We start from the raw sequence: 12,752 nt of genomic DNA, 5'->3' as shown, positions 1-12,752 counted from the left end.
CAGAGTAACACCCTTGCTTCAGCAATGAGCTGTCTTCCTTCACATGCGTTCAGTGGTCTGTTTCTTCCTTGAGACAACCAGTGTGGGAGTCAGTCGGCCCTCAGCTAAGGAAAGGGTGGTTTTGTTCAGTGGACGCATGTCCCCCACAAAGTAGCCTGAGACCATTTGATATCACTTGTAAAAGAATTACCTTATTACATGACCTCCACATTTGACATGACCTGCACAGGTTTATCAGAAGCAGATAGTTCTCTTCATAGCAAGATCTGTTACTTTTCTTCACTGCTAATACAATGGAAACACTGTAAGGAGGAGCTCAGTGCCATCAGCCCAGACCAGTTGCTGCTGCAAGCACTGCTTGCAGAGGAATGCTCAAAGTTGGATTTTTTGAGACGTGCAGCAAACTCATCTTTCCTGGATTAGTGGCAGTCTTAATGCAAAGATTTTCAAGTGAAATGCTATGGTGTTTGTTACATAGGCAGGAAGACCAGTGACCACCTTGGACCCTTTTGATCTTAAAATTTCCAAATCTGTACTCGGAGCTTTGTTAGAACAGCCCAATAAATGTTAAGGTACTTCTAGAGGATAAAATATCTTTTTCTTTATTTAGAAGTGGAAACTGTGAAAGATTTTCTAAACAAATGGTTCTTAACATGCCAGGAAGATGCCTGGTTAAGTAGCTGGAAAAATGTTTTCAGTAAACAACTTGCTGCTTGTCTAATAGTAACTTCCAGTGTAAGCTCAGTATATTAATTTTCTGGAGTGGTAGCTCATCTTTATCACTTAGCTTCAGCATTCCAAAAAGAAATTGTTTCCACAATCTGTCAAAAGAGTTGCTGGGCCATTATTACTTTAAATGGCCATTAAGAAATGAACAGCCAAGACATAGGTCAGTGAAATCTGTGCTAAAGATAAGAATTTCTGGTTATTATTTACACTAGCTGCTGGATTTTGTTTTCTGACTATAGACACACATCTAGTTCTCCTGACAAGTATTTCCACGACAAAGCAAATGAATCACAGTGTAAAACTGTGGTAGAGAGAGAAAATTATTTTAGCCTTATAAATTCGCAACAGCTCATTCAGAAGTATAAAAATAGGTTCATTGAAATGTTTAAATGGGTACTGTTACAGTGGTGCTTGGAAGTGACAGAGTGCAGGCTTAACTGATACCCGTCTGGTAATTTACCAAATGCATGTGATGGGTCAATCCTACCACACTATTTCAGATTTTAGCAGAGAATTATGTCATGCAATTCTTAAAACAACAACAACAACAACTAAAATTAAAACAAAAACAAAACAACAACAAAAAACCCCAAACCAAAAACCCAAACCAAAAGCCAACCCAAACAATCAAAGTGCTTTTTTCCTCTCTAATCTCCTTCCACTTATCCTCATCCCTCAAAAGCTATGTGTCACACACAGTATCCCCTTGTCCAGAAAGCTAGACGTCTTTATAAGCACTGCCTCTTACGGCAGCGTGGAGCAGTGGTGTTTCCCCGTGAGGCAATGTCTCTGTACCTGTAGCAGTCTTTTAACACAGACATGGGCTCTCACTACTGCAGCGTTACTCTCTGGAAACAGGCCAAAATATTACCTAACGTAGCACAAGAGCTGCACAATACTATTTGTGGCAATACTATGCAGCAGTCACCTTTGCCATACTTTGATCAAGTATTGAAGGGAAATGGGATTGTTATTGCTCTGGCTGCCCAAGTGCGTCCTCTGGAAGCTTAACTGGATGAAGACCTGCATCTCCCATACTGACAGTGAACTAAAGAAATACTTCACAGACCCTTCGCTGTACAGGCCTTTTTAGCAGCCACGGAACTGGCCGAGACCTCGTTGTACTTACTACATAGTCAAAAAAGAGACACCTTCACAATCAGTATCTGAAACCCAAAACTTACAGCTGCTGTCTGGATGAGATTGTTTCACTTTCTAAAACATTATAGAGAACAATGACATTGTCATAAATAAGAAAATGCTTAAATACTGGAGTGGAGATAGGTCTAAGGCCCTGCAGGAGTCCTTTGCAGATTCCAGGATGGAGATTTTGCTTCAACGATTTAACCTGGCCGTGATGGCTGATGTGCATGAGGGCAGAACAGTCTCTCATTGCGCTGCAGCTATACCAGCGCTTCGGTGCTATCAGGCAGAAACCTTGTCTCTTCCAGCAAAGTGTCAAAGACAGAGAACAGTCATGGTAAAGTTGTTTTATGTAAGCATTTTCTGGTACATTAATCTTTCAGCTTTCTGTAGCTTATGCCTGTTATATGTTCATATAAGGTGGTATATGTCACCTTATAGATTTATAAAGTCATGCTTCACTGTTGCATTTAGATGCACCCCATATAATGGAAAGTAAGACAGCAAATACCTTCAATTCTGATTTACCTCTTTCTGCCTGAGAAGAAACAAACCTTTTATCTTCATCTCATGTATTATTACTAGCAAATTTCTGAAGTGTACACGTAAGATTCTAGACTCTGCTGTACTGCACACAACTTCCAGAAATGGTAAAAGATTTAGTATCTGCTTTGTCTGAGGCTTCAAAGACTGTGTGTTTCTGCTTTGCTTATAGAAATAAAACCCTTAGGAACAAATTCCAAATCATATTTTGAATGTAATTAGTAACAAAAGAGTAGCAAAATAACTTTGGAGGAGTTTATACTAATATTATTAATCTACTAGTTCACTTCATTTGATCCCAATCTCTTTTTCTACCAGTTTCTTCTGTGATATTCAGTAGCATCACAATATTCATATAGTATTATATCCATATAGTACCTTCAGAACCCTAAGAAGTTCCACTTATTTTTCCCTGTTTTAAAAAACTGTTGTTGAAATGTAACTGGTTGTTGTAGCTGATAAACTTGATTGTACAGAGAAAGCAAATAAAGTCTATAAAATTTCATGAGGAACGAATTATTATGTAAATTGCATGCCAGGAAGACCAAGAAAACTGAATAATTTCTAATTCTAAGGAATAAGCAACATTTCACCTGAAAGTTTGTACTGAAAGGGTGATATATACAGGAATCTGGATGCACAAAGACACAGTATAATAAAGGGCAACACTCAACAGGAGAAAGATACTCTGCAAAAATGACACCATGATGTTCTGTAATTGCCTTTGGCAATTTATCAGTTATATGAAGTAAAAAGCCTTGGAAGCTCAACTTAGGTTATAAAAGAGTATTACTTCCATTTGATGCATCATCATGACAGATTGAGAACATAAAGAGCAAATTACTTTTGGGTGCATCTGCATAACTCTACAGCCTGCAGTGATGTAGTATGGTTTTATCTGGCTGTATAATTCAAGGTGATTCTGTTTACAAAATGGCCTTGTGGATTTCACGATTTCATGATTTCTTTATGCATCTTTCTTGGGTGATCTCTGCAGATGTAAATGGGATAAAATGTACAAAAAACCTTAGTTTGACAGTAAAGGCAGCAAAGTCACTCTGAAAACACCGGGAAAAAAATCTGTTCAACTGAATTTGGTGGGAAAATTGCAGTAGTATTTATGCAGAACTAGACAAGTCATTTAACCAACTAGTATGCTCCACTCACACTTTATTCTCCTCAAAAATGTCTTGGGAAAAAAGAAAGAAACAGCAAAAATCTTCCTTTCAGTTTTACAGTCAAAATTCTAGTTTCCTTCCTATAAGACTACCCGTAGTTAGCCTCAAGTATTTATTTTTTTTTAAGGGAGCTTTTACTGATAAAGATCTGCAGAGCATGGGAGATGTCACAGACAATTTTAGTTTACTTCTCTGACAATTTGCAAATTGACACAGTTTTGTGTCTGTGTATTCTATCCCCAGGGTCAGCGGACTTTCTCCTTTCATGGGAGACAACGACAATGAAACCCTAGCCAATGTTACCTCAGCAACATGGGACTTCGATGATGAGGCTTTTGATGAAATCTCTGATGATGCCAAGGACTTTATCAGCAATCTACTGAAGAAAGACATGAAGTAAAGCTGTTGGACTTGATACACCTTCTATGTTTGCAATTAGCTGAACTTGTCATTCTTGTTTCCCCACCGGGAATCTCCACCTTGATGCAGGCGCCTCTGGCAATACTTTATAAGGAGCTCTGTGTGCTGCTCTCATTTATTTTACGTGCAGGGTCTGAATAGAGCGCTTTCTTATAATCGCCTGCTCATTCTGCTTTTTTCTTTCCTTGGGCAAGATGCACCCTGAGGTTTCGTGTGGCTACTCTTATCTTCACCGCTGTGTGACACAGATTCCTGCATGCTATGTTCTGTCTTGAACTAAATGGGTTGCAATTTTGCTGGATTTATTTCGATGTGTTGCTTTTAAGTGCAGTACCTCTGAGTAGGCAGCTTCCCCATAAATCTAGGAATTGGGCAAGAAAAAAAAATCAGAGTTGGAAGCCCTGTTTATGGCAGACACTGAACAAACCAAGGAAAGAAAATGTACTTCTTGCAATGAGTTTGCAGACAGATGGATGGAGAACAGAGGGTTATTTATCTGTGTACCATGAACAAAGTGGCGATGTGGCTTGATTTGAGATTTAGGCATTTCTGTTTTGTGAAATGCTCAGTGCTGCAGTGCAGGAGAATATTAAGTGGTGGGAAAGGGGGAATCTCTAAGTGAAGGAAAGGAGATCTGGGACAGGGTTCTGCCAGCGTGAGGTAGCTGAATCACTGCCACTGTGGCTCTGCTGTATGTGTTCCGTGCCTAAAACATATGGCTTTTCGTGCTTTGTTTTATAATGTTTTATTAACACTTTAAAATGCACAGTTTTCTCCCAAAAAACCTACAGAAATTGTGAAAGTGAGCTTAAGAGGTAAGCATGGCTGGAAAGCAGTGCCATGTGATCTATGTTGCTAAATTTAGGCAACAGAAAAACCAGCTCCCAGAAGAGAGCACGAAAAATAATGTTAAAGCAGGTAGGTTCAACTATCATTAATGGCAACACTGACCAGTCTTTTTATATAAAAACAGGAGTCGCTTAAATTGTACTCAATGTCTTCAGCACCCTTGGCTGCAAAAAGACACCAAAAACATGGAAGCCAAAAAACTTTCCAAAGATAGGATGAAGAAATATATGGCCAGAAGAAAATGGCAGGTAACAGAATTGGGCTAGTTATCCTACTAATCTCTTTATTTCTGATGTTTATGATTCTGAGAAAAATGTCATCCCAGGTGGTTTCTGGTGCTGGTGGAAACTCCAGTGTGGCCAGGGTATGAATGCAGTAAAGCAGGTTTGGTTTCAATGAGTAGTAGGAGGGTGCACGGCTGCATATATATGTCAACATGTGATCGCTCCATTTCAGGCTACTAAAAAGTGTATGAGTTCAAGCACAGTTTTTCCTATTCTTTTGGGAGCATGACCGTCTCACTCCCCTGCCCTCTCCATGCCACTGAGGGCTGGGGGACTGCGTTACCCTTACAAACCTGAACAACTAGGAAAACACTTACCTGCCCGGCCTCTCTAGACACCTCATTTTGTGGTAGTTTCATTTTCCTAAGCCAGTAGTTCTGTCCCTTTGGAGCACCAAGCTTCTCATGGATTCTGTCAGATTGGTTTAATTCTTTTCTTCGACATATTTGGTCTCCACAGCTCTTTTTTTTTTTTTTTTTTTTAAAGGCTAGAACTGTCATAGGAGGTCCATCTGTGCCCCCCTAATGGCTAGGGGAGTTGACGTATAAAATCCTGGATCCAGCCTTTTGAGTAGCCTACAAAGTATTAATTTATGTAAATCTACTTTCTATTTCCTCTTACGTTCTACTGTACATGTTTCTTAGGAGCTCATGCAAGCAGCACAAAAATACAAGTGTCCATACTAGAGGCAATGTAATTTGAGCATATTTTAGTATCCTGGTGGTTGATTCTCAAGTCTGTCAGAGGTCTGCCTCCATCGTCCAGATGGTATTTTCTCATTCATTCCGTGTTAGCTTGTTATTCATCCTTGATGAAACTCAGTCCAGCCCATATGGCACTGAGGGAGCCGTCCACCACCAGAGTTAACTTCCCGTTAAACAGGACATGCTTTTTTTTTTGCTGGCCCTCCTCTTGTGCAGTGCTTTTCATCCGCAGCTAACAGAGACATTCATTTAGGTATGAGTTCATCAGGGGAAGTTTATATCTGCAACTAAATTTGGTAATTCAGACCAGCCTGCTCTGTCTCTCCTAAAACAAGAGAGCTATATATAAGCAGTTTGTCCAACAATTCCAGTGAGGTTTGCAGAGATCCCAGATAATTTGTCTGAAGCACAATTGTTACAGAAAATCACATGCCTGTTGGATTGGATTTATCAGAAGCCTTTTATGTTATGTCTTAGAAAACTGGCCATGCTGTCCGAGCAATAGGAAGACTGTCGTCCATGGCAATGATTTCTGGTATGAGTGGGAGGAAGGCCTCTGGGAGCTCGCCTACCAGCCCTATAAATGCAGACAAAGTAGAGAACGAAGGTAAGGAATCTTGCTGCACCTTATTTTTAGTTTTCTCTGAATCAATCTTACTAAAACTTTTAGCAAAACGCTAGAGACCAATCATCGAGTTGGTTATTCCTGCACTTGTTGTCTGTATCTTTTCTTTTTTTTAAGAAATCCATCAAAAATTCATTGTTCGTATTGTTCTGCTATTCAAAATGCCCCAGTATAAGTATGGGCAGTAAACTTGTCTTTTTAAAGCCAAAGAATTAAGGCAGATTTGTCAGCTGCACTTTCTATCAGCTTGGGAATGCATGTTTATACAAAGATTACAGTGATGTATTGCCTTCTCATGCAAGCGAGTAAGCAATAAAATATTAACGCTTGCTGTAACCAAGACATGTACTCCGCATTAACCATGCTCCTCAGACAGGGGCATTTAAGAAAAAAAACCATAATGTGTCTACATTATTCCCCTACGCACCCATTTGAAAAGTGGGTTTGTGGTGTGTAGTAATTGGAGGTGCAAATGTTTGACGCTTCTGAAAACCAAGCAACTCATTTTGACATATCCACATAGACTGTGGGCCTGATACAAGTTGAACTGGTTCACCCCTCTGATCCAGGTTAGGTTAGAAACAAATTCAAAGAAAAATTAAAGATGATTTGTAGCGTGGTGGCCTGCATGTTGATTTCATTCTATTTATGGCCTGAATCTTTGTCCAGCTGCAGAAGATTGGCACAAAACTCAGCAGCTAATGTCCTCACTGTCCCAACAGCCTTACAGATTTAAATGAAGCAAAATATGCTTTCATTACCATCTGGTAATTAAAAATTAAAATATCTTTTGAGAACATGTCTGTAAAATAGTTAACTATCTCTTCACTCTCCTCCAGATGCTTTCCTTGAGGAAGTGGCTGAAGAAAAGCCCCATGTAAAGCCATATTTTACTAAAACAATCCTGGACATAGAGGTTGTGGAAGGAAGCGCTGCTAGATTTGACTGCAAAATTGAAGGTACTTTGAATTAGCGTATCTCTTTCTTTCCTTCCTTCCTTGCCAGCTTTCTGCATTGTGTTGCTGTTTAACTTTTTCAATTTTTTTCTTCTGTCTTATTGTTCATTTGGTGCCATTTCACTTTACCAATGTATGCATGTCACAGTATGAATGTGTTGCAATAACAGAAATTATTTGGAACTGCATGAGCTTGTTCTGTGCTTGCCACAGAACACAAGTCTCCAAGAGTCAATGTGTGAATCACTAATTCAGAACAGCAAGTGGGAAGAGTAGATGATTTTTGAGGGTAGAAACAGTAAAAACAAGATGCAACGTAGTACCATGAATTCCAAGAGTATGCTCTTAGAGACTAGTAACCAGAAACCCAGAATAAGTAGGAAGTAACTTGTCTGAAATGACATGCAAGTTTCAGGCGACCTCAAGATAACTTTAAGCCGTACATGTATTATATTAATGGCAAGGAAGTCCCTAGCAGTGTATTTGCATGAGAAGTAATGATACTTTGCGCTGGTTACAAAAGTCACACCTAGAAAATACTGTATTGTTGGTTTGTTTTTTCTTAAAGTCATGAGTTCAAGAAAGAAAACTCAGACTGGAATATGCAGATAGAAAAACTTTATGAGAAGGCACTTAATGAGCTTGGGCTTGGTCAGCCTACCAGTCCAAAGGCCAAGACCGCTAGCACTTCTATCGAAATGAGACTGAAGCCTCTGGATCACAGCTGTTGATGAAAACTAGAAATTGGGAAGAGAAAAGCTGTTAAAACAAAATGGATGGAGTGGGTAGCGTAGTGCATGTGTCCAAGTTAAGACAATTTCTAATCTTAAAATGAGGTTCAGAAACTGCCTCACTGACCTTCTGCTTGTTTGTTTCTGTGCGCCTGATCTCTGTCACTGCCCGTGTTTCCTACCTCACAGCAGAGATGCGAGGATGGATTATTGTGGCTGATGGATGCTCAGCGTGAGGCGTATGTGTAGAAGTACTGCATGGAATAAAATAGATGGATGTACCATGGCTGATGTTCCAAACTTTTCAGTGTATCGCTGTAACATTTGTTGTGTGTCAGGGGTTCCTGCACTTTATTTCTGCTCAGTGGAAAGTCATCTTCCCATCACAGTCCAGAACTTGGCTGACACAACAAGCCTTCAATTTGTTACAGCAGCCAAGAGTACTGTATAAGGGATTGTTCCCCAGCACTTATTGTACAGCCCTGCTAGAGTACAGTAGAGCCATTTGCTTCACAAAAGGCCCCTGAACTCCTGTTGACATGCATAATAAAAATGCTTTTCTTAGACTCCTTCCCTTGTCCTAACAAACACAAATAGGAAACGGGAGTGCCACGCTCCCTGTACAGGACAGGCTGATGTGTAAGGAGCAGATCAGGAGGAAGATTCAGAATGGCCCCATAAAGGAGCCTGAGAAGGATGCTAGATTGTAGTTGTAGCCCAAAACACCTTATCCTTGAAAATCTAAATCTCGGTGTTGGGAACTTGGTTTCTACAAAAGCTGCAATGTGAAATAAGCCTCAAATATTCTGTCAAGAGTCCCTCGCTGGCTGATGTTTGACAAGCACTAAAAAGCTGTCTGCAGTCACTGCTAAAGTAGTGGAAAGAGGAATCTAGTGAGTACCTCAGTGCTAACTTTCAATTTTTTGCTGTTCATTATAAAGCTGTTTCAGGTAAATGTGAAGTAAAAAAGCCTCACATCATTTTAATTGGAATTCAATGAGGTATTTGTATATTGGCATGTCCATATACAGACAGGGAAAGAGACCTTAAAAGTAATTACAGGTCAGTTAACACTCATTCATTGCAATTGCTCCTCTCTCCCCACTGCTGCAGGCTATCCTGACCCTGAGGTGATGTGGTACAAAGACGATCAGCCTGTCAAGGAGTCCCGTCACTTCCAGATAGATTATGATGAGGATGGGAACTGTTCTTTGACTATTTCTGAAGTATGTGGGGACGATGACGCCAAATACACCTGCAAAGCTGTTAACAGCCTTGGGGAAGCCACATGCACCGCAGAACTCCTTGTGGAAACAATGGGAAAAGAAGGAGAAGATGAAGATGAGGAGGAGGAAGAATGAAACAAGGCTCAAAGAAAACAAAATGAAAAAAAATGTATTTAAAGACTCTCCTTATAAGGCTCAGAAAACCAAGCTATCAAAAGCACCTTGTGTGATTCGTAGGTCTTTGGAGGGTTGTTTTTTCAGCATGATCAGTTGATACCTGTTTGCCTTACGTATGGGCATTAATTCAAACCATCAGGCAATTTTAAGTTGCTAGCATGATTGGCTTTACTTTAAGCAAGTCATCAACTAAGTTGCCCAGTCTATTTTTAAATCAAATGTGTGGAAAACAAGTCTACAGTTATATTCTGAAGATCTTAAAGAAAAACATTCTGTTTACTGAGCTCGTTGCTCTATACCATCACTTTCCTCGGCCAAAACTGCAGCAAAGTTGGCTCCCCAAGATCTACTTTACAAGGAATCGTTTGCCAGACATGCAGCAAATCTCTCCAGCCCTAAGAAACAGGCTGCTCCCTGAGTGGTATCTTCTGTAAGGGAAGGTCTGACACAGCCAGCATTGCAATTTGCATGTTGGTATGGTTAATTTTTCATTTGTTTTAAACAGAATTTCACAGTCCTGACTTCAAACACATTTATTGCCCTTTCTCAATGTGCTGTTAGTGCCACTGTAATGCTGGCTAAAGTTAAACATCCAGGTGGTTTCCCGAGATACCTGTGATCTTGCTTTTAAACAGCTGATCACACCTTGTCACCTTTCCCTTATAGAACCTGTCACTTCAGTGCAGTTTCAGCTGCCTACTTAAGAAACGGACTGAAAACACAATGACTGAGCATATTTTCTGTTGTTCTGGTCAGTCTAATAAGGACTCACGATTCATATATATGCTGCTGTGAAAAAACAGGTTATTGCGCAATCAGTGACTTCTACGTGCATGTGTGTGAATGGAATATCAGGTCAGTTAAAGTTTTACTTGCATTTACTTGGTGATTGCAAAACAGATTTCAACTGATGATAAGCTGGAAACTCCCACAGATTTTTGGAGTAGCCAAAAAGTAGTCTGGATTACAAACTCCTTTATACTTAGCAGTTCCCAAAGAATCTTAACCAATATAGGACCTATTTCTACCTTATGAGCTTGATTGTCTTTGTTTTTGTCTTCAACCTGCACCAGTAAGGCTGCTGCATTTCTTAAAAATGCAGAAAAACAGAAGAAAACATAGAAGTTCAAACCCCAGTTTTTTTCTCAGAAATGGTTAACGCACTCAGACTTAGTAACTTTGCTTTCCTTTCACAGTATTGGCACTTTTTGATTTTTTTGTTGTTGTCCAGAGGTAATATCAGAGGCTGCAAGGTGATATGCATAATCTAAAACCAGTGTGTCTTATATCTATGTATCATTCCAAAAGTGATTCTTTTTCTTGCCCACTTTTTGTGTGTAAAGTGCAACCATCTGCATTTCAAAGGTTACCTCTTTTAAAAAAAACAATTACCTTAAATCCTCACCATTAAGTAGTCAGTGTACTTTAATACAGGTGTGTACGATATCAACCTTAGGTTGTTTGGTATTACCTAGTTGTGTATGTGTTTCAAATGATTTGCTGTTCTACATTCAAAGCTCAACTAATGTGGATGACACAATGGTTTTTAACTGCTTTACTCTTTGCTGCTAGGTTCAGATCGCAAGCATGTCTTTTCCTTTGCAATTGATAAAACCCTCTTGTTATACTAAACACAGTATTGCCACAATTCCTTATGCAGAAAGGTTTTGAATCTGATTTAGAGCATACAGAGCTTTTCTCACGTTTTTTTAAATGTTTTAGGCAACAACGGGGTGTATTTTGTACCTTAATAAAAACATGCTAATGTTCTCCCAGTGTGTTAAACCATCAGAATTGCAAAGATGAGAACGCTACGGCTGTAGTTACTCACAGTTCCTAAATAAATAGTACCACAAAGCATGCTCCTTGTATACTCTATTGCAGGCGTCACTGCGTTCACTTTGGCTAAGCATATCGGTAGCAGCAGCCTTCTGTTCTGTCCCGAGTGTGGCTCGGCGCACAAACGGATGAGGTGACAACAGTGAATCCTCCTTGATCTCTGTGGTGCTGCTGCACTTGCACCCCCTCAGCGCAGGCTCACGGTACATGCTGTCAGGTACAGCCCAGGGCTGGCACTGGCTATAGCCATGTGCGCTGCTGCACCTCTCCAGCCTCATCGCATCCTTCACAATGAACAGAAGGGTCACCATGGATGGGGTGCCATGACAGCTGCGGTTTTCTTTTACAGCTGAGAATTTCCTTACAGCGGGGAAACATACAGTTCAGAAACACCACAAGAGCAAGAGAGAAAAAAATCAGGGAAGTCTAAATGTAGACATGTACTTAGACCAATGTTCCTAAAAACAGTAAAGGTTCATATTTTTAGCAAATACGCTTGCAATGCCTTTATGCAGACTTCTAACGTACAGTTCAAGACACCGTGACCATGCAGGACCACGCAGAAACTCCCTAACACAAAGACTGTGAAACATCCTGCTTGTAGCAACATGCCTCTTCAGCAGATCTTCAGCCCTTTGAAACTTTGAAACTGAAAAGTCATCTTTGCAGGGTGTGCTCTACTGTCTTCTGAACGTACCTAACCTTATTCATTGACTGCTGGTTTCTGTTCAGGTAGGCGGATGCACAAAGCAGTACAAGGTCCGGCTCTGATGGCCTGGTCTGTGGGCATGGCAAGGCCAGTGGGTACCTGTGCTGCGTATCAAAACCCACCGACTCAGTACTGGTGTTCCTGCACAGATTTTCCATTCCCTCTCCTCCTTTACTAGTCCTTTCACGCCCCACAGGCTGTAAACTGCCTAATTTTTTTTCCCCCCAAGGATATAACTAGGTTGCCATCTCCCTGCTGCCTCCTATTAATTTTCCTTCTAGTATGCAAGAAACAATGAGCCCTACTTCAAAAATGATGGGATAGGTATCTAATTCAACTCTGCGCAATTGACTCCAACCTGCATTTGACCTTGCATTCTTTGTTTGAAGAACAGAATTCTATTTTCACTGAAGGAGGAGATTTTATGTACTTGAAATCCTGTCTCATTTTGCCAGTCATCCTAATTAGTCTAATAAAAGGTAATAGCTCTCCTATAAACCTTGTCTTGCTTGTATCACGTCTGCAGCAAGCCACCCTTGGGGTGTGGTACGGTTGAAACAATGCCCGATACCAGAGGTTATGCAAGACATTGGTGCTGCCCAAGATGGACCACTTAATTCTTGTATTTCTTTTGTGTGA

The 12,752-nt window shown here is 40.3% G+C and overlaps 1 protein-coding gene across 2 annotated transcripts in view; it reads left to right on the top strand.

Annotated features, from left to right (window-relative positions):
• MYLK (myosin light chain kinase) overlaps positions 1-11,425 on the top strand; it is a 216,412-nt gene extending 204,987 nt beyond the window's left edge. For both annotated transcript variants that reach the window (XM_013304740.3, XM_027796454.2), the window contains 5 exons: positions 3,837-3,989; positions 4,987-5,110; positions 6,328-6,457; positions 7,315-7,434; positions 9,276-11,425. In XM_013304740.3, the coding sequence (XP_013160194.2) occupies positions 3,837-3,989; positions 4,987-5,110; positions 6,328-6,457; positions 7,315-7,434; positions 9,276-9,523 (775 nt within the window). In that variant the 3' untranslated portion in view covers positions 9,524-11,425. The remainder of the gene's footprint in view (positions 1-3,836; positions 3,990-4,986; positions 5,111-6,327; positions 6,458-7,314; positions 7,435-9,275) is intronic.
• Positions 11,426-12,752: the final 1,327 nt, after the last annotated feature.

The sequence above is a fragment of the Falco peregrinus genome, chromosome 8 (genome assembly GCF_023634155.1).
Source record: "Falco peregrinus isolate bFalPer1 chromosome 8, bFalPer1.pri, whole genome shotgun sequence".
NCBI lineage: Eukaryota > Metazoa > Chordata > Aves > Falconiformes > Falconidae > Falco > Falco peregrinus.
The sequence above is the reverse complement of the archived record's forward strand: the minus strand, read 5'-3'. Positions and strand labels throughout refer to the sequence as shown.